The sequence below is a fragment of the Falco biarmicus genome, chromosome 12 (assembly GCF_023638135.1).
Source record: "Falco biarmicus isolate bFalBia1 chromosome 12, bFalBia1.pri, whole genome shotgun sequence".
Lineage (NCBI taxonomy): Eukaryota > Metazoa > Chordata > Aves > Falconiformes > Falconidae > Falco > Falco biarmicus.
Genome location: NC_079299.1, coordinates 12,717,538 through 12,740,729, shown reverse-complemented (window position 1 = coordinate 12,740,729; position 23,192 = coordinate 12,717,538). Strand labels below are relative to the sequence as shown.

General features: G+C 42.2%; 1 protein-coding gene across 11 annotated transcripts in view; it reads left to right on the top strand.

The window, feature by feature from the left end:
* TRERF1 (transcriptional regulating factor 1) overlaps positions 1 to 23,192 on the top strand; it is a 100,504-nt gene that overhangs the window by 67,679 nt on the left and 9,633 nt on the right. For 4 of the 11 annotated variants that reach the window (XM_056357822.1, XM_056357816.1, XM_056357814.1 and 1 more), the window contains 9 exons: positions 3,940 to 4,037; positions 12,097 to 13,750; positions 14,358 to 14,407; positions 15,162 to 15,312; positions 16,247 to 16,495; positions 19,970 to 20,339; positions 21,124 to 21,184; positions 21,958 to 22,097; positions 22,780 to 22,883. In XM_056357822.1, coding sequence (XP_056213797.1) covers positions 12,368 to 13,750; positions 14,358 to 14,407; positions 15,162 to 15,312; positions 16,247 to 16,495; positions 19,970 to 20,339; positions 21,124 to 21,184; positions 21,958 to 22,097; positions 22,780 to 22,883 — 2,508 coding nt within the window. In that variant the 5' untranslated portion in view covers positions 3,940 to 4,037; positions 12,097 to 12,367. Of the gene's footprint in view, positions 1 to 3,939; positions 4,049 to 12,096; positions 13,751 to 14,357; positions 14,408 to 15,161; positions 15,313 to 16,246; positions 16,496 to 19,969; positions 20,340 to 21,123; positions 21,185 to 21,957; positions 22,098 to 22,779; positions 22,884 to 23,192 lie in introns of all 11 variants that reach the window. The other 7 variants (XM_056357815.1, XM_056357821.1, XM_056357823.1 and 4 more) reach the window with 6 other exon arrangements.

The following is a 23,192-nucleotide window of genomic DNA, read 5'->3' as shown; positions in this document are numbered from 1 at the left end:
GAGAGAAGAACGAAAATTTATATTGTGTGTGTGGGATAGCTGATCTCTGACTTAGCTCTTAATTTGTAAATGTTGCCATAGGATTCACTTCTCGGCTTCTCCTTACTGTGCTTCGGTTATATTCAAAAAATCTAGGAGCTGGGATGGGAGCAAAACTGAAGAATATGGCAAAGGAATATAGAGTTAGATTGCTTTTTAATCTAAACATCAAGAAATGAGATGCTGATTAAAGTTTAATGAATGGAATTAAAACCCCATTTGTGAATTTTCTGTACTTTTTTGCAATGTTTAGTCCAGCATTAATTACATTGGGACTGGTTTTGTGTTTATCAGCCATCAGTTCACTGTCTCCAGCTCTAAAAGGCCCAAAGTTTTATTCTTTAACTATAGTATTACGTATGAGAACTTTGCATGTATTTGCTAGTTTACACACAACTGCATATGGGTGGTATTGTAGCTCTGATGATGGTGGTGGTATAGTGGGAAAAGTAACCAAAACAACTAAGAAAAACAGGAAAGGGTTTTCCTGGGCGTTCCTGTTGTTGTTTTTCCTAGTGTTGATCAGCCTAGCCTCTGTAGAAAGCTGTAAGGGATGGTTTGCCTGCAGAATAGTTTGGCGTTTTTAGGTTTAATACTAGTGTTTGTTGTTCCAGAGCAGGTGGATAAATAAAAAAGAAAGCAAAACTATACGGAGACTTGGTCACTGCTTATGATATAGCAGGTTTTTTTTGGTTTTTTTGTTTTTAATTAAATTTAAACATCTTGGCAGATTCTAAACAGGTGTGTTAAACTGGGGCAAAAACCCTCCACATTTTCTTGTTTGGCTCCACTGACATTAACCTCGGGTTTTCCCTGTGTCTCTGAGTATTTCCTGTTACAAACAGAAAGCGATGGTGTTCCCCTGCCAGTTATCAGATCCAATATGCCTGTTACAGACTTCAAGGTGTTAAATGCCAGTATAAAAAGTAAGTTAGGTAAAGCATTAAGTGTACATGTGGTTTTATTGAAACCTGTCTTTATTTCAATGAAGAGGTAAATTCATGGGATTTGCTGAGGAAAGCCGCCAGCTGATAGGATGCAAGCAGGTAACAAAGGATTTGCTTTTGGGGATGTTTGTAGCATTTCAGCTTACATTTGTAGCAAGATGTGAATGCACACAGGTGTTTGTTACTGGGACTCAACGCAGTGTTGTAAACAAAAGCTCACCTGGATATAAGAAAATCCGTGTGTCGCTGTGCAATGCTACTAGCGTTTACCATCAGCGGAGGTGTTCTGTTGAAGAAAGACATTCTGGGCATGTCAGGCTTTGTAAGGAGCTCTGCTGTCTCTCGTGGTGCATGTTTTGGTGGAGTAGGTTCGTGTCTGGATTGTGCCGTGGACCTGTCTGTTTCCCATGGATTTGGGGGGAGCGGAGGCTGGCACTGGGCAGGGCAAGGGAGCTGATTGGGTTCATCTCCCTCATCTTGCTGGTGAGCTAAGGGAGGGCATTTTTTTGTTCTGTGCAAGGAACTGCTGGACTTGTGAGGCAGCTTCTTGCTATATGCAGTAGTGTCACGATGCTTGGGACCTATTATCGGAGATTTTAAAAGAATTTTAACAAGTGAATCTAGGATGAAGGTGAGAGAAGGAGAGTGCTGATCGAGGTCACTGAGGTTATCTGTGCCCTTCTTCCACAAGCAGGCATTTATACAGTTTCTTCTTAAGCCTGGAATGACTTCCCAAAACCTGATAGGGCTCGATGCAAATGAAGCGTTTCCTGTTGATGCAGGAGAGCTATGGACTGCACCCTAAGCTTCCAGGCTTGTTTCATAGAGTCATAGAACACTGTGTTGGAAGGGACCTCAAGGATCACTGGTCCCACCTTTCTTGGCAAAAGCACGGTCTAGACAAGAGGGCCCAGCGCCCTGTCAGCTGAATCTTAAGTGTCCAATGCTGGGGAGTCCATCGCTTCCCTGGAGAGATTATTCCAATGACTGATTGTTCTCATGCTGAAAAACTTTCTACTCCTGTCCAATGGGAATCTCCCCAGGAATAACTTGTAAATATTACCCTTCGTCTCTTTCATGTGACCCCCTGAAAACAGAGAGTCTCCATTTTCGTTGTAGCCACCCTTTAAATACTAGAACATGGTGATAATGTTGCCCCTAAGCCTTCTCTTCTCAAGGCTGAGCAAACCCATTTCTCTCAGCCTTTCCTCATACAGCACGCTTTTTGCGGCCTTTCTCTGGACCCTTTCCAGCCTATGTCATCTTCACTGTATAGTGGGGAGCAAAACTGCGCACACTATTCCAGGTGTGGCCTAACAGGTGCTGAGTGGGATAATGACGACTTTATCTCTGCTGGTGATGCCCTTGTTGATGCAACCCAGCATCCTCTTGGCTTTCTTTGCTGCAGCAGTACGCTGTTCACTCCTGTTGAGCTTGTTGTTCACCAAGACCCTCAGAGCTGCTCCCCAGCCGGGTAGATTGCAGCTTGTGCTGCACTCGTGGATTATGTTTTCCCAGGTGCAAGACCTTACATTTGCCTTTGAACTTCATGAGGTTCTTGTTAACCCACTTTTCCAGCCTATTCAGGTCTTCCTGCAGGGTGGGTCTCCCTTCCAAAGCATCCATCTCCCCACTCAGTTTGGTATCACTGGCAAACTTTGTCAGGGATCGGTTCTGAAGATATTAAACAGCATTGGACCCAGCGTTGATCCTTGGGCAACCCCCCTTGTGACAGGTTGCCAGTTTGAATAGGAGCCATTTACCACCGCCCTTGGTGCGGCCCGTCAGCCAACTCCTACCCACCGCAGACCACTTGTCTAGACTGTAATGCACTGGTTTCTCTGGGAGGAGGCTGTGGAGAAATCCAGGTAGACAGTGTCCGTTGCTCACTTCACATCAGCCGAGCAGGTCGCGTTGTTGTGGAAGGCTATCAGGTTTGTCAAGCACCATTTGCCCTTGGTGAAGCTGTGCTGGCTTTTCCCAGTCACGTGCTTCATTTGACTTCTGATAGCCCCCAGGAGGATTCGTTCCATAACTTTCCCAGGGACTGAAGTAAGACTGATGTGCCTATAATTTCCTGGATCACCCTTTAAGCACTTGTTGTAGGTGGGGGGTGACATTAGCCTTCTTTCAGTCTTCTGGGATGTCTGCCGATCTACATGATTCTTAAAGTTTATGGAGAGTGGCTTTGCGATGATGTTGGCCAGCTCTCTTAACACCCTTGAATTTTCAGGGCCCTCCCTAAAAGCTGTCTTGGCAGCAGCACCTACAAATGCGTTGTTTTCATTTAAATCATTTAGGATGCCTTGTCTAGATATCTCTTCTGCACTGGGTGACAGCCTGATTGTATCTCCCGCACCTTTGACTTCCATGAATCCCTCCCTCCCTGACTGCTGTACCTTCTCTTGTTTGTGTGATGCTCGTCATGTAGGTTGCGTGCTCTGGGCCAGCAAATTTTTCTGTGAGAGCACCCAGGCTGTCTTTGGGTTTTGTCAAAGCAGCGTAAGATGCTGTGAAATCTTTACAGTCTCTTCAGTAGAGGCACCATCTTGTTTTATTTATTGCGTCAACATAACACGTTCCTCGTTTTGCACTAAATGCCAAGCTGAGTTAAGAACAAAAGAGTAATTTACTTGTATTTCAGTCTGTAATTTGAAGGATGGACCATGGATGTATCAATCCCAGAGATTTGACAATGAAGCAATGTCTCACTGTTGGTGTAGGAAAGAGGTTCTTCAAGGGGGTTATAGTGCTGATAGGTGTCCTCTGCAATAGTGACTTGAAGAACAAAGCGTGGAGATACTATATTGAATAGAAGTTAGGATTTGGTTATGATACAATAGGAAGTTTATTCTTGCAGATCTGCTTGTGGTTTGGGGCAAGGTGGTGGTATTTTCTAAGATAACTGTGGCGGGGGGAAAAACTAATTTCCATTCTCTTGATTTATGTTTAGATACATGATTTTGAGATCACAGAATGAAAGCAGCATGAAATGTTATGGCAAAGACAGCACAGCAAGATACAGGAGTCTCACAAACCCTCAAAAATCAGGTAATGTTCAGGTAATGTTGCAGCATCGTATGTCCACTTTCTATGAGGCTGGCTTGTTTAATGAGGCTGAATGCTTTTTGACTGTCTTCCAGAATTTAGGCTTTTGAGTCTCTGTGGCTTTATTGATGGAATCCTCAGTTATGACTAGTTGTGTGTTGGCTCTGTCCTGTAAAACATCATTTTATGTACCTACAATATGTATGACACAGGAGATCCCCACACATATAAATGTTTTTTTAAAGGACTACCTCGGCTATATTGTCTCATACAAGCAAAGTGGACATTACCTTAATTAAAAAAAAAAAAACAAACACAAAAACATCTATGATGGTCAGCTCTGCATAGCCACTGGATTTTGTTTGGCTTTGTTGCAAAAGTACCAACAAGAGGTATTTGAGAGGGACTGACTTCTTGGAGGATCGTGCAGCAGCATTTCTGAAAGCTGTGTCCTTTGGGGGAGACACTGGGCTCCAAATAGCTGTTCCCTCTCAACTGAAAGCATTGCCATATGCTATTTTCCGCATACTGCCGCTTCTGCCTTGTTTTTTTAATTGTTTATCTGTCTTGGGATGTTTCCTTCTTGCCTGTTTTTGCAAATCCTAGCATATGTTCTCTGACTGTTACACAGCATTTACAGTTACAGAAAAAGGCAATCGCATTACAAGCTTCAGAGTATAAACAGAGGTCAGGAAGAAACTGATTCAGTGCATTAGAAGGATGCTCACCTTATCCTAAAATGTGGCTGTGGTCACAACAATAGCTGATGGATTGATGTTTGAGGGGAAAGGCACGAAAATTTCCCCTCCTCCCCCAAATCAACAGCAGAGACCAGAGGTTGTAACACAGCAACATAAAGTAAATGGGCAAGGTCTAACATCTCTGTCCCAAGATCTTCATGCCAGGTCTTGTCATGTCGGCGGAACTGGGATCTTGCTGGAGAAAAACAAGTCACTCAGTTCAGTAGTAGAAGTAAACTAAAATATAAAATCGAGGGCGATTTTGATAGTAGGGCATGTTTATTTTCCAGGAAGCATTTGTGAGTATTGCCCTTGATGTAGGACTCAGCGGAAGGTGTTACAGTTTTTTTCATCTAAGCAGTCAGTAAACCCAGATTGGCTGAAGAGATTTCAAATCAAGTTTCATAGGCAGCTTTAGCCTTGATCAAATATGCAGTAATATATTGGTGAATATTAAAAAAAATCATTGTGTTTATCAGAGATGATCAGCCTCTTTAAGCTGTCTCCCGTACGCTCTTTTTAGTTGTTTAGTCATGGAATATGCAATTCATGTGCCCTTCTGGCCTTAGTCAAGGTTTTTATTTTATTTTTTATTTTTAATCAGTATTGTGAGGAGACCACATCATTTTATATTTGGTATTTTTATGGAGTAATGTGATAGCTGCTTCATACACAGTTCTCAGAACCCTTCAAAGTACCTCAAAACTGTAATGCCAATTCACTGCCAGCAAAGATAATCAGATTTGTTGAAGCAACCTTCTTCATTTCTTTGGGACTCATGGAACTGAATCTCGATTGAACTAAATTGAGTTAATGGCTTTATTTAGAAATTAGCCTCCTCTTCTTGAATAACCAGAGTTCTGTTAGTTTTGGGGAAAGAAAGTTTTCATTAGATTACCAGTGCCTCAGAATGCATTTTCTACTTAGATCAAAAGGAGAGGCAAATGTTTCTGCTTGTTTGTCTTCCTTTCTCCTCCCCCTTTTCTAGAGGCTTTCCTTAGATGATCAACTGTTGGTTTTGCTGTTGTTTTTGTTGCCTTTTCTTAAACATCATTGAAGTAGAGAAATTGCTCGGTTCCCCTCCCAATGCTGTCATTCCTCTCCCCTCCCCCAAGTCCAATGTGTTCTTTATTAAACTGAATTAGGACATTCTAGGCTCTCTTAAAGAGTGGAAATGGGAACAGCTTAAATGAGCAGCCACATGAGACTCAGCAGCCTTTCCAACTGCACTGCAGAAGGAGCTCAGCTGCAAAGGGAATGATAATTTTTGAAGGATTTGTGCAACTGTTGAAGAATTACCAGCATTAATATTAAAACGTAGCTAATCTGGTTTTCCCCTTCCAAGCGTGTATAGCTTTCTCACTATGCTTGCTATAAAATCAGCGTGCTAAATACTTTGCTTCCTTGCCATCCTCTTTTAACTTCTGCAATTATTTATTTGCTTGTGTTCTCATATACTGAAGTGGGTATGTTGTTGCTGTTGGTTTTGCCTAATAATGCCAACCTTGAGGTTTGTATGCAGATATGGGTGTGGATTTGAGATGTCTGCTATTCAGAGTAAGCCAAAATCAAAGTGTAGTAGAAAACATATGAGCAGTTGTATCGAGGATTGGGGTGAAAAGGTTTTCAGCCCTGTAAGCATTTCTCCTTGAGATAGCAATATGGATTTCAAGGACCAGCAGTCATTTTCTGTAGCTATTTCGGTGTTTGTTCTAACCAAAATAGCCACGATCCTGATACCTTTTGACCCTTGTTTTCAGTCTCTGCCTCTCTTTATTTGTATATCAGATGTCTTCAGGGTTTCTGTAATTTTTTTTTTAAAAAAAGGTAGACCTTTGAGTTGTCTTCTCAGCCCCCTTTCCCTTTTCTCTCTGTTAGTTCACTTAGCTGCCTTGCTTGGTGTTAGAAATTATTCATTCTGGTTTAGCCCTGTGCTGCTTTTTTTCATGTGCGTATTTCCTGTGCCAAAAAAAAAAAAAAAAGGGGAGCTGGGGTTTCAACTGTGGCTACACAAAGAGTTATGGAGGCAAACCTGGTATCTAAACAGCCTGCAAGAGCACAGGGGTCTCTGAAATATGTGTCTTCCAATTCTGTGCTTCTCAGCCATCCAGCATTACCGCAGTCATTGCATCTGAAGATGCAGGGGTAGTGCCAGCTTTGCTCCTCAGAGCTGGGTTTGAGTAGTGCAGGCGCATCTGTTCTTCGGTAGCACTCTCCATGGTCTTTAAAGCTACTCTTCTTGGCGGGTTCTTGGTGGCTGTACCTTGGTAGTGCCCAGCTGAAGATCGTGCCTGTCTGTGCTGTTGCTTAAAGGCTGGATTATAATCAACCTGTGTGGCAGTGGCTGGAGGTAGCATCAGCATTGGCAGAACAGAGGCTGTCAGGGAAGGAACTGTTGTATATTCCTGTCCTAAAGGAAATCAGAGAGCAAGATGATGTGAATGATGGCTGTCTTGATTTTGGAAAATAGCTTAGCAGAAGATCTCACGGTTCTGAATAACAAAACAGGCCAATAAAAACATGCTCATAAAAAAGGCTAAAAGTTGAGTAAGATAAATCCTGTTTTGTTTCTATTGAAGCTAAGTGTGGGGAAAAGAATTGAAAGACACTTGAGAAAGCCTTGTTTCAGCCTGTGTGACTGAAGGGCAGTAAGGCATGATTAAAGCATACCTGCAGCGTTGGGAGAACGCACAGCAATGACACATTTCTGTAAGCAGGCATGCCTTGAGTTAAGTGTTAGAAAAAAACAGTTTAGACTGCTAAGGGTGGTGGTTAAACTTCCTTTAACTGACTTGTTGCTGTCCTGGAGGGAAGGTCATGAGGAGGGATGGTGCCCCAGCGAATCAACATGTGCTGATACTGTTGCTTGTGAGTAGCTGCAGGTGCTTTGTCCTGCAGAAGCTGTTTGAACATGGAAATCTCTTGTATCTGCCATCTTAGGCAGTTGTCTTTTTTTTTTCAGACTAATTAGTCAATAATCTATAAGAGCATGTAGATTTTTGCTTGAAATGACAGCTGAAAACCGTGAAGTTGGACAGACCATAGGATCCAATTCCCTTTTGATACGCAGCCATGCAACCTACTGAGATGGCTTACATCACTGCTACAATAACTTTATGGCCTTTTAATGAGTCTCCTTCCTGGAGACTCATTAGCTCTGCTCTCCTACAGTCTTTTGTCACCCCTCTCCATCAGCTCGGTTCTGAAACTGGCACTGGCTGGCATTCAGTCCTGGTTTTGCAGCATACCCAGCCCAGCTTTCATGCACTGGCTGACTTGGAGTGGATGTCTTGTTCTGAAATTTATGTGGATTCAGACAGTTTGACATTGTGACTGTGGCTTGATCTGTTGTTTACTTGAAAAATTCTGCAGGTTTCAACTTCTGTGGTGTGTGATGGGAGCTGGGAGGGTTTTTTTGCTATAACTGCCATTTCCTTGATATTTCACTGCCTGTCGTCTGCTCTAAGTTCTTCTGACTCTCCAGTGAAATAGCTTATGAAGGAGGAAGATCAGATCCCTTTTACTGAAGACTGATAATTTTGGAATATTCTTCTATTTCATGTTTACCAGTATTAAGTTACGGCAAGCTTCCAGGAGAGACTACTACTTGTATTGCCTTACAGTTCTTGTGTTTGAAGAGGGATGCAGTTGGAGTGTGTAAAGGCATTTCAGCCAGCTTGGCATGTTCTCTGGCTTTTAGTCTGGAGAGTGGGGTTGTGCAAGTTGCAGGGGACCACACTGAAATTATGAGAAAAGAGTTCAAGCAAAACCTTGTCTCTGTTGAAATCAATTAACTCCCATTAGTTTGAGTCCAGATTCCATCCATAAACTTAAGTAGGGTATTTCTCTTTCTAGGCAGTCTACAGAAATGTTTCTGTCCTTCTGCATTTGTTTTCATGTTTCTTTGTAATGATTGCATAATGGGGATATATCTGTAATGTCAGAAATGTAATAGGTTAAGTAGCATAAATGACTTGGGAAGAGAAGAAACGCAGAACTGCAGAACCATTGGTGCTTTAAAACTCCTGCTGCTTTTAGTTGTTTGATTTAACCATTTAGTAGTTAGAGTTGTTGTTATGATAAATTACAGTGATGGGTGTTTAGGCATGAGAGATAAACAAAAAGGAGAAAAAGCACTCTTTTCTTCGTATCATTGGAAGAAATAGGAAATTGTTCAGTATGCTGCCACTGGCTTCTCAGTTGGCCAGCGACTAACTTTGGTGCCCTTATAAGCTTTAATGATGTCGTGTACAGGCTGAAATACTTTTAGATTTTAATCCAACAAGAAATGTATACTGTTAGCGTTTTGTTAAAGCTGATGGCAAATGCTCAGTGCATACAGCATCAAGCCCTTGGATTTAAGCCCATTCAAGTACTAAAAAAAATAATCTGGTATCTAAGGGACTGGTTTATTAATGATTATGCTTTTATCAGTGTGCATTTCTGGGCTTTTTTCTGTGTTACCTGAAGGTAGAATAACAATGCTTTTTAAACATTTGCACTTTTCTCCCTCCAGATCAATGATGCTTTTGAAAGGAATGTTTTCATCTTTATTTTTTCTTTTTTTTGAGGGGGAGGGAGAGGATTGCGTGGTTTAAAACAATGCAGATTTTTTCAAATGTGAGTCTCGTAATGACTGAAGTTTTCAGTCCTTTTGTGACTCGATTGGTATTTTAATACAGTATTCCATTACAATTTTTTGAGATATTTAGAAATGTTTCTCTGACTGTGATAATTCCGTAATCTACGTAACAGACAGCAGCATGTCCAAACTCCTGAACTGGAGGGGAGTTGAGGATGCTGACGGGGAAATTTTCTATAAGCATTTATCTTTTTTTTTTTTTTTTTTTTTCTTTCCCCTTTTTTCTTTTTTTTTCTTCCCTACTGAGGGAGAAGTGGGGGAGAGACATTTCTGCTAATAATTCTGATATAAAACCTTCTTGACTGTTTTCCAGTACCCTGAGAATTGTGACAGGTAATTCCCCCCCCTCCCCCCCGAAAGGGTACAATAAGTGGAATTTGGTGTATGCCTGAGGGCTGACATTTTCTCTGGTGACCACAAAACTGGCTGTGCCACCATGGAGCTTCTGCCTGTGGGAGGAGTTAGGGGGTCAGGGGCCTGGCTAGCTGCTTGATTAATTTTTATACCAAAATCATGTTGTTTGCTGCCTTAAGAATAAGTTCTTACTCCTGAAATTCTTTCAGTTTTGTAATTGTCTCCTGGAGACACTTACTTACTCTCTCTCTCACTGGTTTGTAATACAGTTATTTCTTGTCCTTTGACTAATACTTGTCACTTCAAACTTCAAAAAGAAGGGCCAAAACCAAGGAACTTGGTGTAAATTACAGCGCTGTTAATAGGTGAAATGGGGCATACCTCCTATACAAAAGGTGTATTGACAGATCCAATAGTGCCCTGTTTTCATGGGAAGATGCATTTAGAGCATCTCAGCCGAGCTTTCTTAACTTGGCAGGCATAAGGAGATGCGTAGTCCTGTGCAGGATCCCTCTCTTCCTCTAAAAGTTTATGGCCTTTCAGTGTGAAATATTGCACAGTGTTTCTTTTTTATGCTCTTTGAATGTTTTGTGGAGGCTTTGTTTAGTTTCCCTTCATAATTTTTAATAGGAAGTCTTTGAAGTTGGATTGTGGCTGAAAAATCTTATTGGCAGCCTGACCATTCATTGTTGACTCCTATCTTTTTTTTAATTGTGCATCTATAAAAATCTGGAAGGGAGTGTGTTCAGAGAAACTGTGAAGCAATGTATATTTCTGGAAAGGGGAAATAAACTTGCAATTATTCTCAGCCATTATTTGTCACGTGAAAATGTTACATGCTAATGGCTGCAGATGGTTTACACAAAAACTGTACACACTGAAAGCCCTCCTCATTGGGAGCTATCGTTTTCTGTCATACATTATGCTAGAACGGAAAAGGTTTTTTTATCTGCCTGCAGCTATGTATTACCCTTATTTGCTGTTGCTAGCACAGACCTCGTTAATATGCATCTGGCAATGGTTAAAATTTTCTCCATCAGTGACTTTATATTTATCCATCTAGATGAAGGATTCTCCTAAGTTTGAAAAGGTAAGGCTATCGGTACACAGGAGTCTGTGGTGGAAAGCATTGCGTTTGGAAAGGCAGATGTGAAGGAGGCAGAGTTAAGGTTATGGTTTAATATTTTTATGCTCTTGTTAAAGTTCAGAATCAACTTTTATGTGAAAATGTATTTCTGTGTGTGCAGGCATATTGTACCTCTGTGTGTGTGTGTCTTTGTAGACACGGTGATTGCTTCATACTGTGGAATAGTAAAACAACCCTGTAATGTGCCGATGTATTTTGTTTTATTCATCAAAACCAGTACAGACATCTGTAAAGTGTTAGTCTGAATTACAGTTTATATAGTGAAAATGACAAATGACAAAGGGTTGCATTCGGTATAAATTAGTGTGTTAATAGTGCAAGGCAAAGAAGGAAGGGTAAGAGGTTAGAATACAAGTTGGAGTTCAGAGCTCCTTATGTAAGGTGAGTGATCAGAAAAATTTCCGTGGACTGGTTTAGTCTTAGCATTAATCACATTTCACGCAGATGTAGCAAACAAATCTATGTGCATAGATGCAGCTGGGAAACTATGCTTGTGATTTTTTTTTTTTTTTTTATATTGTCACAGCAATGGACATTATTGTTGCATCTTATTCTTCAGTGACTCTTTATTTTCATACCACCAGTGGATACCTCATGTAGATATCCTGGAGTCTGTGAGAAGCTGTGGAAAACTCTGTGCAAATCCCAGATTGCAGTTAACTTTTCTGTATGTCCTGTTAGATGCTGATATCTGAATACGGTCAGCTTTGTTCAGAGCTGTGGTTTTCTTTTACCTGCTTTTTCAGGCCTTTGTGGAGGCATCTGTGGTGTCTATACTACTTGATTTTGTGTTATAAAATGGGCGTGTTTCTTCTGACAAGAAGGCTGTAACTCTAGGAAGGTGACTTGGCTTGATAGTCAACTCTTTGGCTAAAACTAGTCATGAGAGAGCATTATGTGGCCAGCTAAACCTGCTTGAATGTTCAGGTACTTTAGAGGACAAAACAGTTTTGAAGAATAAGCCTTTATTAGTTTGCAAAATGATTTTATCAGAACACTAGAGAAGAGGCAGGATAATGGGATGAGATGAAGTAATCTAACTGCTCTGGAATAACCCAGCTGCTACAATTTTGCATCTGATTATATATTTCCAACTAGGAGATTTTACAGTTGCTTTTGAGGCCACAACAGCAACAGTTTATGCAGAGCCAGCACTTACCTTGTCTTTCTCTTACTCAGCAGGTGTCTGGCACACTGAATCTATTGATCGGTGTAGGATTTGTGCTTTGGTTCATTTATTGAAGATGTGAAGCAACGTCAAGTCCGAGATTGGAATTACTGACAGACTGGAGGCAATCTTAAGTCCTTGTGATGCACATGGACATGCTGAATTATAAGTAATTCTAGCTTCTTTTCCCCTCCCCTCCCTTCCCCTCACTCAGCTATCTCAGGGTTCATAGAGATTTCAATGGTTCGTGTGCCTGTAAGTTTGGAACACAAGTGACCAAAAATGGGGGACCAGGAATTGTATAAAACTAACCATACTGCCAACAGCAATGAGAACTTGTACTACCAACAGCACCAAATGAACTCCCTTCCATCTCTAAATCATAGCTATGGGACATCTGTTATGGATGTTCCCCAGGCATCCCCTCTCTCCCCCCAGTTTCCCCAAGATTCAAGAGACAGTATAGCTTTGCCTGTAGGTTCAAAAAGTCTTGGGTCAGTGGATACATCTAGACAAACCAGTTGGACACATTCTGGCTCAGGAAACCATGTCCCAGTGAGGAACAATTTGAATAATCAAAGCGCTATGTGGAGCCCCCTTGGGCAGGGGGAGTCCCATGATGGATACCAATATTCTTACTCTCAGCCCAGTGAAAATAGATCGCAAAAAATTACCAGTGGGGTCCTGCATAAATTGGACTCCTTTACACAAGTATTTGCTAACCAAAATCTGAGAATTCAAGTCAACAACATGGCTCAGGTTTTGCACACCGAGTCTTCAATGGTGGATAATTCTGGTGACAGTGCGCTCAGGCAGCTGCTGTCCCAGAAGCCAGCAGCTGAGCAACAGCCTGTAACTTCCAGTGTACAAAGATACCAACCGGTGCCACAGCAGACACACCAGAATTTTGCAAGCACACAGCAAAAGCAACAAATGCAAGTCATGCAGCACCAACAGTTGTACTACGACTACCAGCAGCATTTATCACAAATGCAGATGCATTCTGCGTTTCAGCAAGGACAGACGCACGTTCAACAAATGCAGTCCCAGCAGCTCTTACCGCAACAGATGCAGCACTTGCAGCAGACTCAATACTATGCTCAGCCGCAGCAGGGACATCAGCGGCTCTCGATACAGGAGATCCAGCAGCAGCAGCAACAGCCAACTCGGCAGCAGCAGCAGCGGCAGTGTCCAATGCAAATAGCTCAGTATTACCAAACGCAACCTGTTATGCAGCAGTTACAGCAACAGCAGCAACAGATGCAATTGCCGCTTCCTCCGTATCACAGGGAACCAGATCCAAAGACTATGCATGAACCACACCAGTACTCTCAGGATCCTGGTCATCCTGTGCAGCTTATCCAGTTGGGAGCAGTGCCTCAGTATTGCTACCAGGATCCCCATGAACAGTACAGGCACTTGTACCCACAGAGTTTACTGCAGCAGCAGCAAGATCAGCAGAAGCAATACCCAAGTGAAAGCAGAGTGACATCTCTGAACTCCCATGTTGGCCTCACTCCACCAGAGACCACAGAGGATCCCACACGGCAGGAAATTAATTCTGTAGGTAATGCTGTTCCTCATCGAACTCTTTTGCTACCCTCGGGAGTTCATCTGAACAACAAAAGCTCTCAGCAAGACTCTCCCAGCACCACGTGGCCTCAGGTAGGCAGGATTTTAGGTCCATGCTCAGCTGAACTTGTTTTGCAGAAGAGTAGCAAGGTGCGGAAACGAAACTGTTGCAGAAGAGCAGGGAGGTTGGGATGTGAGTGATGGGCATCACTGGGAAGTTTTGGGGAACTGCATTAGTAGACTTAGGTCTGCCTTGCTGGGTTGGTTTGGGGCCAGGCTGGCGACAGCACAGGGCTACTGCTGCTGTGGGGCTGCTGCTTCCCTCACGGGAGTCTTTGGGAAATTCTGTCCTGGTTTCTGGGGAGGAGGGGCCCAGTTACAATAAAGTGCTTTTGCTAATTTTTCAACACCTGAGGGCTTGATTGTTCAGGAAGAGTTAGTCAACTCCCTGTTTCCAAAAGTAATACCTGGGTCAGAGCAAAGGTTTCAAAACGGCAAACAGGTGAGTGGAGGAGAACTTGCACTATTACACTCACAGAGGACTGATTTGGTAGAGATGTGTAAGGCATTCAATTCAGAGGCTTTTAATATTAGTAAAATCATATGCAAAACGCAAACATAATCCTGTGAGGACCTTCATTTATGCATTAATATTTCCTGAAAAATTATTTTCTTTTTTCACCTCTTCCTCCTTTGATAGCAGGTGCAACTGTCAGATGGCAGACGGCAGCCGTTGTCCCCAGAACAAAGGTATTTTTAAAAAATTTCTTTTGTCTTTTTAATTTAAATATGAGAAATACAAAGGAGTGCTGCAGCTTAGAGGGAGGGGAATGTACTCTGGGTAGGTAAGAGTCGTTGCTCTTCTAGAAACATCTTTAGCTTTTAGGATTTAAGTTTGTGTGATTTTTCACCATCCCCCCCCATCAATAAAATGAAATAAATGCATTGTCTTTCAAAAAAGAAAGAAAGGAGAGGGGAAAAAAAAAAGGAACCAAAGAAAACGCAAAAGCAGGGGAGCAGTTTGCTCTCAATCTTGCATTTGTAAGAGAAGGGATGATGTGTGGTTTGGATTTCTATCTCTGGCAGCAGGGATCTTCTGTTTTTCTTAAGGCCTTGCTTCTGAAGGGCTGAGGTGTCCTCCGGCACAGTTGTCTACCATAAGTAGGCGCATTGGGTCCAAGTACTTGTTAACTGCTGTCATGAGTGGAGAAATGTCGGTCTGTCATGATAGATCTTGTGGGTTCTCAGACTTTTCTATACAGAGGGCCATGCTTTGATGTGTCCTACTCAAAACTTCCTTTCTCCTCATCTTGGGAGCAGCTGATCTAGGTTATTGCCCACGTATTCCACAGTACTCACCCAGTGCTTACTTGTGGTTTCGTAACCATCTAGCTGTAAAATTTTGATTTCCTTGACTAAAAAGCTTCCTCTGCAACAAAGGGAATGTGCCAAATTAATGTCTCTTCTTCTGTTCCATGCTATAAAAAAATGAAAATAAAAATAGTGGCCAGAACAGAGAAACACTTCCTGAGAGAGCTGATGCGAAGAACAAGCTAATGTGTTCAATATGCTTGAAGGAGTTTAAGAGTTTGCCTGCTCTAAATGGTCACATGAGGTCACACGGAGGAGTAAGAGCATCTCCTAACTTCAAACAGGTAGCAGTCTGGTTTACTTCAGTATTTGGCGCTCTCCTTTCCATGTTGATATTTGCTTGCTTTGCCATGCTTTGCTTTGCTGTCAAAACTTGTTCTTCTCAGCGCTGTTTTGTTATGTCATACCCTCCGTGAGTAGAAATGCGCATTATTGTGCTGGTTTGTAGGCCAGAAGTCTTGCTTCGAAGTCAGAGGCAGTGGCAGAAGACAGGACAGCATTTGTACCTCTGTGTTTCTCTGCACATTACAAAAACACTCTACAAAGTTGTGTCAAGAAGGTCTGAATTATTTTCCCCTCATGTTTATTATATTATAAATATCAGAAACATCAAGTCTTCCTTATTTTCATTTGGGCTACTTGGATGACTAAGGGATGTTTATTGGAATCCTTCCCAGGCTTTAGTTGAAGGAGCAGGATTGTTGAGTCTTTGACAGCTTTCTTCCCAAGTGTTTTAGTTCTGCAGGTATTAACAAATGCCAAACCAAAAATGTGGGTTTGAATTGTTCTGCATAAAAATAACTTGCCCTGCCAGACAGTCTTCCTCTGTCCTGGTATTTTAGAAATTCTGTCCTAATGGGGAATACCACGGGAAGGCAAAGAGCTATCAGTTACACCATCTGTGTCTTTTTTTTGGTGGGTGATGGAGAGTTCTGCCTTTATAGTGATAAAAAGAGCACGTGTTTATATCCCCTCCTGCAAGTTACCTTGTAAAGATGTTTAATGTGTTTGTTTATCACTGAGGCTGAATCCTATGTAGGAGTCATGAGTAATCTGCCAACTTCATTCAAGGCGAATAAAGAGTCCAGGAAGCAGCGCTGTTGTGTGTTTTGTAACCCTGGCCACTTATTTTCAGCCACGGTGCATACGTTGCGTGGTGTATCGATCCAGAAGTAGCCCTCTCTCACTCGGGCTGAAAGCCTTTAATTGTCTGTACAGGATGAAGGAGAGAAACCACCACAGCAGCCGCTGCCAAAAGAGGGGGATAGCCTCGCGCCCATCGTCATGCCAGTGTCTGTCCCTGTAAAGCTTCTGTCACCTGAGCCCAGCACGCAGCCCTCTGCCAGCACTGCCACAGTCAAAGACAAGCCTGCCAACTCTGTGTCAGATGATGAGATGCCCGTTCTCGTGAAGATGACTTACTCTCCACCGTGCAGTCCAAAAGTGGCCAACCCCTGCTCATCCTCTGTGAGTGCTGCATATCTTGCCACTAACTGTGCTGTGCTTGTTAAATCCCTTTGCTTATAGTGCTGCTACTTGCTGAAATGTCTGTATTTTAGAATATTTTCTGGGATCTTAATGATGCCTAGTAAACAAAAAAGGCTTGTGGCATCATGGAATTTCTTTCTCAGTCATTTGAAAATACAAATTTTCCCTTTGCTTGGGGAATCAAGACATCAGCTGAAAATAAATCATTTGAAATTGGAATGTGATATTCTTATCCCACTAGAACAAAGGGATTTAGTATCTTTTTGCTGTTATTGTCTTTTCCTTTTCAGGCTGCTTTGTTTTTCTGTTATTGCTTAAATTCAGCAGGTTTATTTCTTTCTGTTTTTTAAAGTCAGATATATGTGCTTCTCATTTCAGCCAAAGATGGGAGAGCACTGTGCAGTGCTTGCTTACAGTGTGTGCTCTAAGCCAGTATGAAGCTTGCCGACTCAGAGTTTTGCAATGAAGTCATTTTCCCCTTTCTCTTTGCATGCATCAGATCTAAGAGTTAATCACGGGGAATTCTGATATAGGAGAAATAGCTATGCTTAGTGCTTTTATTTCAATCATAAAACTGAAATTGTCAGGCAGCATGAGGAATTGATGAATACTTGAATGACACATGAGAATGCTCTTTATTGTTTTCTTGAAAGAGTCTTGGAGGAAGCAGTATTTATTTCACGTACCAGTGTAGGGATAGATGCTGCTTGTTCCTTCAAATCCATGCTTGCAGGCTACACCATGATAAGAGATTACTGGGGAGTATAACTACTGTATGGTATTATTTGTATAATGCAGAGCAATACTCTTGTGATTTTTTTTTTTCTTCCCTTCTTCTCATGAGGCTGATGGCCAAACAAGAGGACAGCATATACCATCATGGGTGACTCCTTATAATATTCATGTATTTATCACCCCTCTCCCGACCCTTCACTCATAAACACTAATTTTAAATATGTAGTACTTTAAAAAGTAAAATATTTTACTCTTTTCCTTTTAGAAAGAGGTTTTACACATAAACTTCCACTTCACTGTGGAAGCCGGCGTTTCACAATACTTAGCTTGTAACTCAGCAGTACAATTTTTCTTTTCTATTTCTAGTTTCTGGAGAGAAAAGGGACAGTCTTTTCTGAATCCTTGAGCTCTGAGTGGGAGATCTTCTCTAGAGACATCAGAGTAGGTGGCTTGGGCTTGTGTATTTCTGCAACGTATGTAAAGTGACTGTGATTAAATCTGCCAGTGTTTGGCTAAATGCACATTCATTCACTCAAAATCATGCTTGCAGTCTTTGTTATTGCCCAAGCAAACTAAACTCATGCAGTTTCCTCTCTGGATCCTATCTTTTATGTAAGCAGTAGTATTGGAAATGTTCGAAGATCAAAAGATCTACAATTCCATCTTCCTCTGTGAGGAGATTATGCCATTGGAGACTTTTTGTTTTTTTTAAATACCAAAAAAAAAATATGGAGTTGTGTTGCATTTATTTATACGGTGCTTTGAGCTGTCCAGAAAAGCTCCCACAAAGCTCATAGAATCAGTACAATTAAACAACAGAAGAAAACTAAATGTTCAGCAAGGCTATAGGACAGTGAGCTGAAGCCAGCGGTCAAGGGAGGTTCGTCAGGATCTACCCAGAGTGGATTTATCAAGGTGTGGCAGCAGGGCTCACAAGGATGCCTTCGGTCTTGGATAATGGGAACCAGTTCCTGGAGCTTCAGAAAAGTGTTGAGGGGATTCTGCATTGAGAGCCCATGGACATCACTATCTCCCTTAATATTCAATGTGGTCTTTTTTGAAAGCAGTGTTGGCATAACTGCGCTGAGGCTCAGGTATACTGTAGGTGAGGCAGCACAGGAGGTGGTGGTGTGTAGGACTTCTGAGATGCTGTCTTGGTTGATTAGTTTGCTTTACATTAGTGAGAAAGGAGTATCAGCTCTTTCACCTTTAAAGAGCAAACCAAAATGAGCCCTTAGTCAAAGACTGGGATCTGGCCTGCTGGGGTTTTTTTTTAGATGTTGGTTTGTTTTGGTGTTTTTTTTCCCTTGAGTTAAGGGTTTTATCCCTTTTCTCCTTTTTGAACACTAAATGTTCACCATCGTGATGGACTATGTCTGTGATTATAGGTAACCCTCATCCTTTCACTGTTCTGAGTGTCCGTTATCAACCAAATTCTCTGTAAAGCTGCATTTTGTCCTGCAAAAGAAAAACTCTTCCAAAATTTAATTTTTTTTGGAGACAGAATGTCAACAGCTGTTGGAGAGGATACAGCCATGATCTAACAGAGAGGACAGGACCTCTGTAATCAAAAACATTTCCACAAGCTGGAACATATTAACATAAGGGATAAAGGGTGACAGTGCTAATGCTCCTTTAACATGATTTTTATTGGGTGAATGTGATTCTCAAGAACCACCCATGGTGTAAAGATGTATGTTGTCTAAACATACATTGTAGTTATTTACTTTATGTAGTAGTAGAATTTACCAGATGATGCAGACATTCTGGAGTAACCCTGTCTGTGAAAAAATTTATTCTGCTTTCCAAGTTTATCCTAAAGAGGATCTACAATCTGGACAACTGAAAACAGTATATTTAATAAATACTGTGTTCATCTACCAGCTTCTGTGTGTTCTTAAAGCACAACCTGAGAACCTGGTTCTTCCCACCTCACCCTCCAGAAATCCACAGATTCCACACTGGCACAAATTCTGTGCCTCATTGTTCTGTGGACTGTAGGGATTTATTGCTAAATGATTTTTAGCATTCAAATTCTAGAATTCTAGGCATGTTACAGTGTGTTCATTTCCCAGGTGGTCATCTACTAGCCTTTTTCTTCCAAGGGAAGAGGAGAGAGTTAAGTTCAGGATTCGTTGCAGCTGGACTGTACTCAAGCTGATGGGAATGTAGTGATAAGAGGCAAAGAATTTGAATTTATTACATTTTTCTTCCTATCCTGCTGCTGAGTACTGCAGTAATTTCGCTGTGCTTGTGTCCTTCGTAGTCAAACAAAATAAATGTATTGTAAAATATTTCATATAAAGTTTTTAATAAACTGTGACTGGGTAATGAAGTAACTCCCAACAGCCTGTGTGTGTTCAGTGGGAATAGAAGTGCTCAGGGTGTTCAGGTGGAGCTGAAGAAGGGTGTGGGAGACTTATGGCCTGGGAGAGCTATTCCCTCACCTGCAGAAGCTGAGCAGCCTCTCCATGTCTGTGCCTGTGTCTTTGACCCAGGGGCCTTGCTGATGGAGGTGAGGATAATTTGTCCTTTTTTTCCTCACTCCCCTGAGGTTTCTGTGTCACACCAGATAGTGTACTGGCTGGGCTTGTTATGGTGGTATAACTGCCTGGTGGTAACAGCTTTTCTGTGGCTGTTGCCCTAACCTGTAGGGGTTTGTGTGCAAACCACATTTAAGCATGCCTAAATACTAAAGTTCAGTGTGTTTTCATTTAGGAAATTAGCAAAAAACCTCATCAAAGTGCTGTAAAATTGGAAGAAAACTTCAAACCATTGCAGGACAAGAAGAAGTATCGGCACAGACCTGAACCTCTCTTCATACCTCCTCCTTCCTTCAACTTCAGCATGTCCCATTCCGGTGCAACCCTGTACCAGAGTCAGCTTCGCTCTCCCCGTGTCCTTGGAGATCATCTGCTAGACCGGACGCATGAGCTCCCTCCCTACACTCCGCCACCGATGCTTAGTCCAGTTCGGCAAGGGTCTGGTCTCTTCAGCAGTGTTATCACATCATCTCATAGCACCTCACATACGCAGCTGCCACTTACTCCACTGACACCTACTCCACGGGTGCTCCTGTGTCGGTCTAGTAAGTATTACATTTACAGAGTGGCAGTACATGCTAAATACCGCTGTTCTCTCTTCTGGTGTTACCGCATTGATGATTTCTACATGTGCTCACACACACAGCTGGTTCTGCTACTTCACAGGAAAAGTCTATCTTTATCAGGGTTTTTGCCTTGGATGTTGTAGAGCAGGGGTCCTCAAACTATGGCCTGCGGGCCAGATACGGCCCCCCAGGGTCCTCAATCCAGCCCCCGGTATTTACAGAACCCCCCGTGCCCCACCCCACTGCCGGGGGTTGAGGGGGGAAACCAGGCAGCCGCAGATGACTGCCTGCCACTTAATCTGCGTGCTGGCCCCCTGTTTAAAAAGTTTGAGGACCCCAGTTGTAGAGGGTGTTAAAGCATAAAGTGAACAGAGGAGCCTAACCAGCGAGTAAGGTTGTGATCTTTCAGTGTGGTCTGCCTCAAGAAAAGACCACTATGTCTCATTGCATCTGGGCCTTCTGAAGTGGAGGGAAAAGACCTGCTTTGAAACATGAGGTTCATTTTAAGTATTTGTCGTTCAGTGCTTCTCAAGAAAAGGTGGTCAAGACGGTAGAAACCTCTGCAAGTTAGGATATTTGTTACCTTTAACAATTCAGACTGCTTCAATCTAAATATTGATAAAAGGTAGTTTTTGTTTAATAGACTGGAGTAATGTTGATGTTAATAGGGAGGTCGCAATGCAGCCCAGGAGATGGAGCATCAGCTGCAATGCAGTTGTTACCAAAATACACTTTTAAACTCAAACTCCAATCTCTGTTTCAGATAGTATCGATGGAAGTGTAATTCCGGTGACGCCTGGGCCTGGAGAACAGACTGTTGAACCGTAAGAAAAATAATACTGTTTTTATCACTGCTGTTGTAGACTGGCTCCAGCCTAGAGCGTGTAGCCTGAAGTGTTTTGTACTAAGCAGGTAGCGTTCAACTGCTTGAAGTCATGTTGGGCTGGACGCATTTAAGGTTGTTCTGGGTGGTGGCTGAGGACACTGAGAGCGAAATGGCTGTGGGAGACGTAGATGTCATGGCTCAAAAACGCAGTAGGAGAGGTTTGGTGGGAACCACTGAAGCTGAAACACTGTATGGTTAGTGATGGCTGGGAAGAGGGCCATGAGGAAAAGAGATGCCGATCCAGTACTCTTGCTTTTATTTGTTATATTAACTGTGAAGTTTTGGAGAGGTATTACCTTCTAGGTTCTCCAGAGCAGACTGAAAACAGGGTTGTCTCTTCAGCAGTACTGTCTCTTTCTGCTCTCTGCTGAAGAGTGCCCTTCTCTGTGAAGCAGAATGTTACAGTTTCCGGCATCTCCCTCTTTCCTAGTCAGCATATATATAAGCTAGCTTAGGTTGTCCATAAGATATGTTGTCTCAGTATAGTTTAAATTGTGTATCAAAATATTTGTTTGCCCCCAAGAGACTGGTGTTCTTTCATACTCAAAATACTTATCCCGCTGAGACTAATGCATTGCGTAAAGCAATCTGACACAATTTCCTGCCACTCCAGTTTAATAGAAGTTTTGTTGGAAACAAAGTGCATGCTAATGTGACTTCTGGTTTTTCTGCATGTTGTGTAGTTCAGTACTTATTTATTTGTCTTTATAGGCGAATCAATATTGGGTCCAGATTCCAGGCTGATATTCCTGAGCTGCAGGACAGATTGGTAATGGAGAGAGATGTGCACAAGGCTACTTTGGTTTGGAAACCGTGGCCAGAACTGGAGAACAAAGTCTTCCAACAAAGAGGTACAATACTTGCTGTTTTAGAAGTTCACATTGATTTCTCATGTGTATGCTGTACCAGATGTTCCAGAGAGTATTAATTACTGAGAATGCAGACCAAGAGACCAGAACTGCATGTTAAGGTTCACAGTAACAACATAATATAATGGCACTTAAAGGGAAGTCTGGGTGAACTGCTTTCTGGCAGCCAAGGGGGAAAGATCATTGCTGAGAGGTGTCTTTTTTGGGGGGACTGAACTTCCTGGTAAGGGCAGAGGTCACAGGTGAGAGGCAGCTGATGGCTTCTGGGCCTGTCCTGTGACCATAAGTGAGAGGAAATATGATGGGCTCAGTGGCTTCTGCCAGTCCTGAGAAAAGTTTATTTATTCCTGCTTCCCGCATGGTTCGTTTAGGCTTCTCTACCCTGGCTGGAGCCTTCTTGGCACAGCAACATCACTGGCCTGTGCAAACCGCTGCCCCACAGCAGTAGCCTGTCCCATCCCAAGGGTGTGCTCTGCAAATCCCGTCACATCCCCTTCTCAGTGAGTGATCCTAAAACCAGGAGGTGAGGTGCTGGGGAGAGAGAGTGTGAAAGCTGCTGCCCTGAGCTACATTATCGTTGAGTGGCGTTACAGAATCCTTGACTCTTGATGGTTGACTGACAGGCTACTGTATTAGCAGTAAAATGTTGACTTGTTTCTGACAGTGGAAGACCTTTTAAATATGAGCTGTTCCAGTGTGTTACCTGGTGGAGGAACTAACTCAGAATACGCTTTGCACTCTCTCTTTGAAGCAAAAGGAGATATTATGGTAAGATAAGAAGCTGAAAGGGGAGATACGATCCTCTTCTGCAGATAAATTAACATGCTTTATTAAATGGATTTAGATATGGTTATATAAAAATAAATTTCTGACTGATTTGCAGTGATGCTTTAAACATCCTGTAACATTTTTGGGGAATGACTTTTTCCCTTTCATTCTTTAATAAATTTAAATTTCAAAGCAGTGTCTCTCTGAAGGCTTACTGTATATTTCATATAGATAAGATTACTTAGTTTATAGCCTTGGGGCTTTGAATTCTCCTAGTGCTTGCTCCAGCCCTGATATTTCACAAGCTTT